Source organism: Pinus tabuliformis, chromosome 1_1 (genome assembly GCF_031772625.1).
Source record: "Pinus tabuliformis cultivar Carrire ecotype Pingquan chromosome 1_1, CPIR1, whole genome shotgun sequence".
In the NCBI taxonomy this organism is placed as follows: Eukaryota; Viridiplantae; Streptophyta; class Pinopsida; order Pinales; family Pinaceae; genus Pinus; species Pinus tabuliformis.
Window position 1 is genome coordinate 395,898,634 of NC_142297.1, and position 1,169 is coordinate 395,899,802.

General features: G+C 44.3%; 1 protein-coding gene across 1 annotated transcript; it reads right to left on the reverse strand.

Moving 5' to 3' along the window:
* Positions 1 to 284: 284 nt before the first annotated feature.
* On the reverse strand, positions 285 to 863 carry LOC149213292 (uncharacterized). The gene has a single exon (XM_089388963.1). It carries the CDS (start codon positions 861 to 863, stop codon positions 285 to 287), a length of 579 nt encoding a protein of 192 aa, XP_089245089.1.
* Between the last annotated feature and the right edge of the window lie 306 nt (positions 864 to 1,169).

Sequence of the window (1,169 nt, forward strand, 5' to 3'; positions counted from 1 at the left end):
TCAAATCTTTGCAGCAGTCTAAGGAGATCGTGAAAAGACTTTTACCGGAATTCTGCATGGGAGAGTCACGAGGAAGCTGGGATATCGAGATCCTGTGATCGGACCAAAAATGATGAGAGGTGGGCATGGAGAAGGGGGGATCGAAATTCAAAGCCTGGCGTGCAGCGTGCGACTTGACTGATTTTGGCCAGAGATCACAAGAAGGAGGGTGGGGAATGATAAGACAGAAGGTCGAATGGATGCTGGAATGACTAGTCAGGGAGTTTGACAGGCAACTAAGCCGACTATGGGACTGGTTTTTCATATATAATATCATTTTCTTTAACTTGGCCGATCTGTCTGTTGGATGCCTTAGTGGCGTAATGGTCCGCTTCAGTGTTGTTGTCTCTTAGAACGTGTTTGAAAGTCGTGTCTCCCATTTCTTTGACATTATCCTCAATCCTGAGCTTTACATTATTAAGGGCCTCTTTTTTAAATTCTGTTCCCGCCACCATAGCTGCAATGACGATGGCTGAGTCTCCCACTATTATTGGATTCCTGATTCTCAGCCGGTTTAGAATGAGGGTGCCTAAGTAGAGGCTGTAAGCTTCAGCCAGGTTGTTGGACATTTGGCCCAAACCCCATTCATAGCTTACCAGAGTTTTGCCATGGCTGTCCTTTATGATACCCCCTGCTCCAGCTTCCCCCGGGTTATTTTTGGAGGCCCCGTCGAAATGCAAAGTAGGGCGATTCTGATCTAGGATCCATTGACTTACTTCTTCCCTTGTGCCTCTGAGCTTCCAGTGTATTCTTCTCTTGCTAGCTTTGGGGTGTGCTAGTTGATTGTTGCTGTGATTGATGCTGAATTTATTATACCATTCCATCTCTTCTTTGTGCCAGCTTGATTGGTCTGGAGGAGCTACCAAGTTTGCACTTATTGTTTCAGATATGAGCGTTGTTGTTTTTGCCAGTATGAGGACAAGGTTGGGCTTCTTGTCATTAAAAATACAGTTATTCCTAGCTAACCAGATTTGCCAACTAAGGGTAGCTGGGATGCATTTCCACATACGGGTGATATTGTTTTTACCTTTCTTAGAATAAGGATAACATTTTACCCAGTTTTTTTGAAGGGAGGATAGCTGATCAAAAGTCTCTTCAATTTTCATAGGTCTGACTATCTGAGTCCAACA

Coding starts and splice junctions, on each gene's coding strand:
- LOC149213292 (XM_089388963.1), bottom strand. CDS start 863: ATGGAATGGTATAATAAATTCAGCATCAATCACAGCAACAATCAACTA.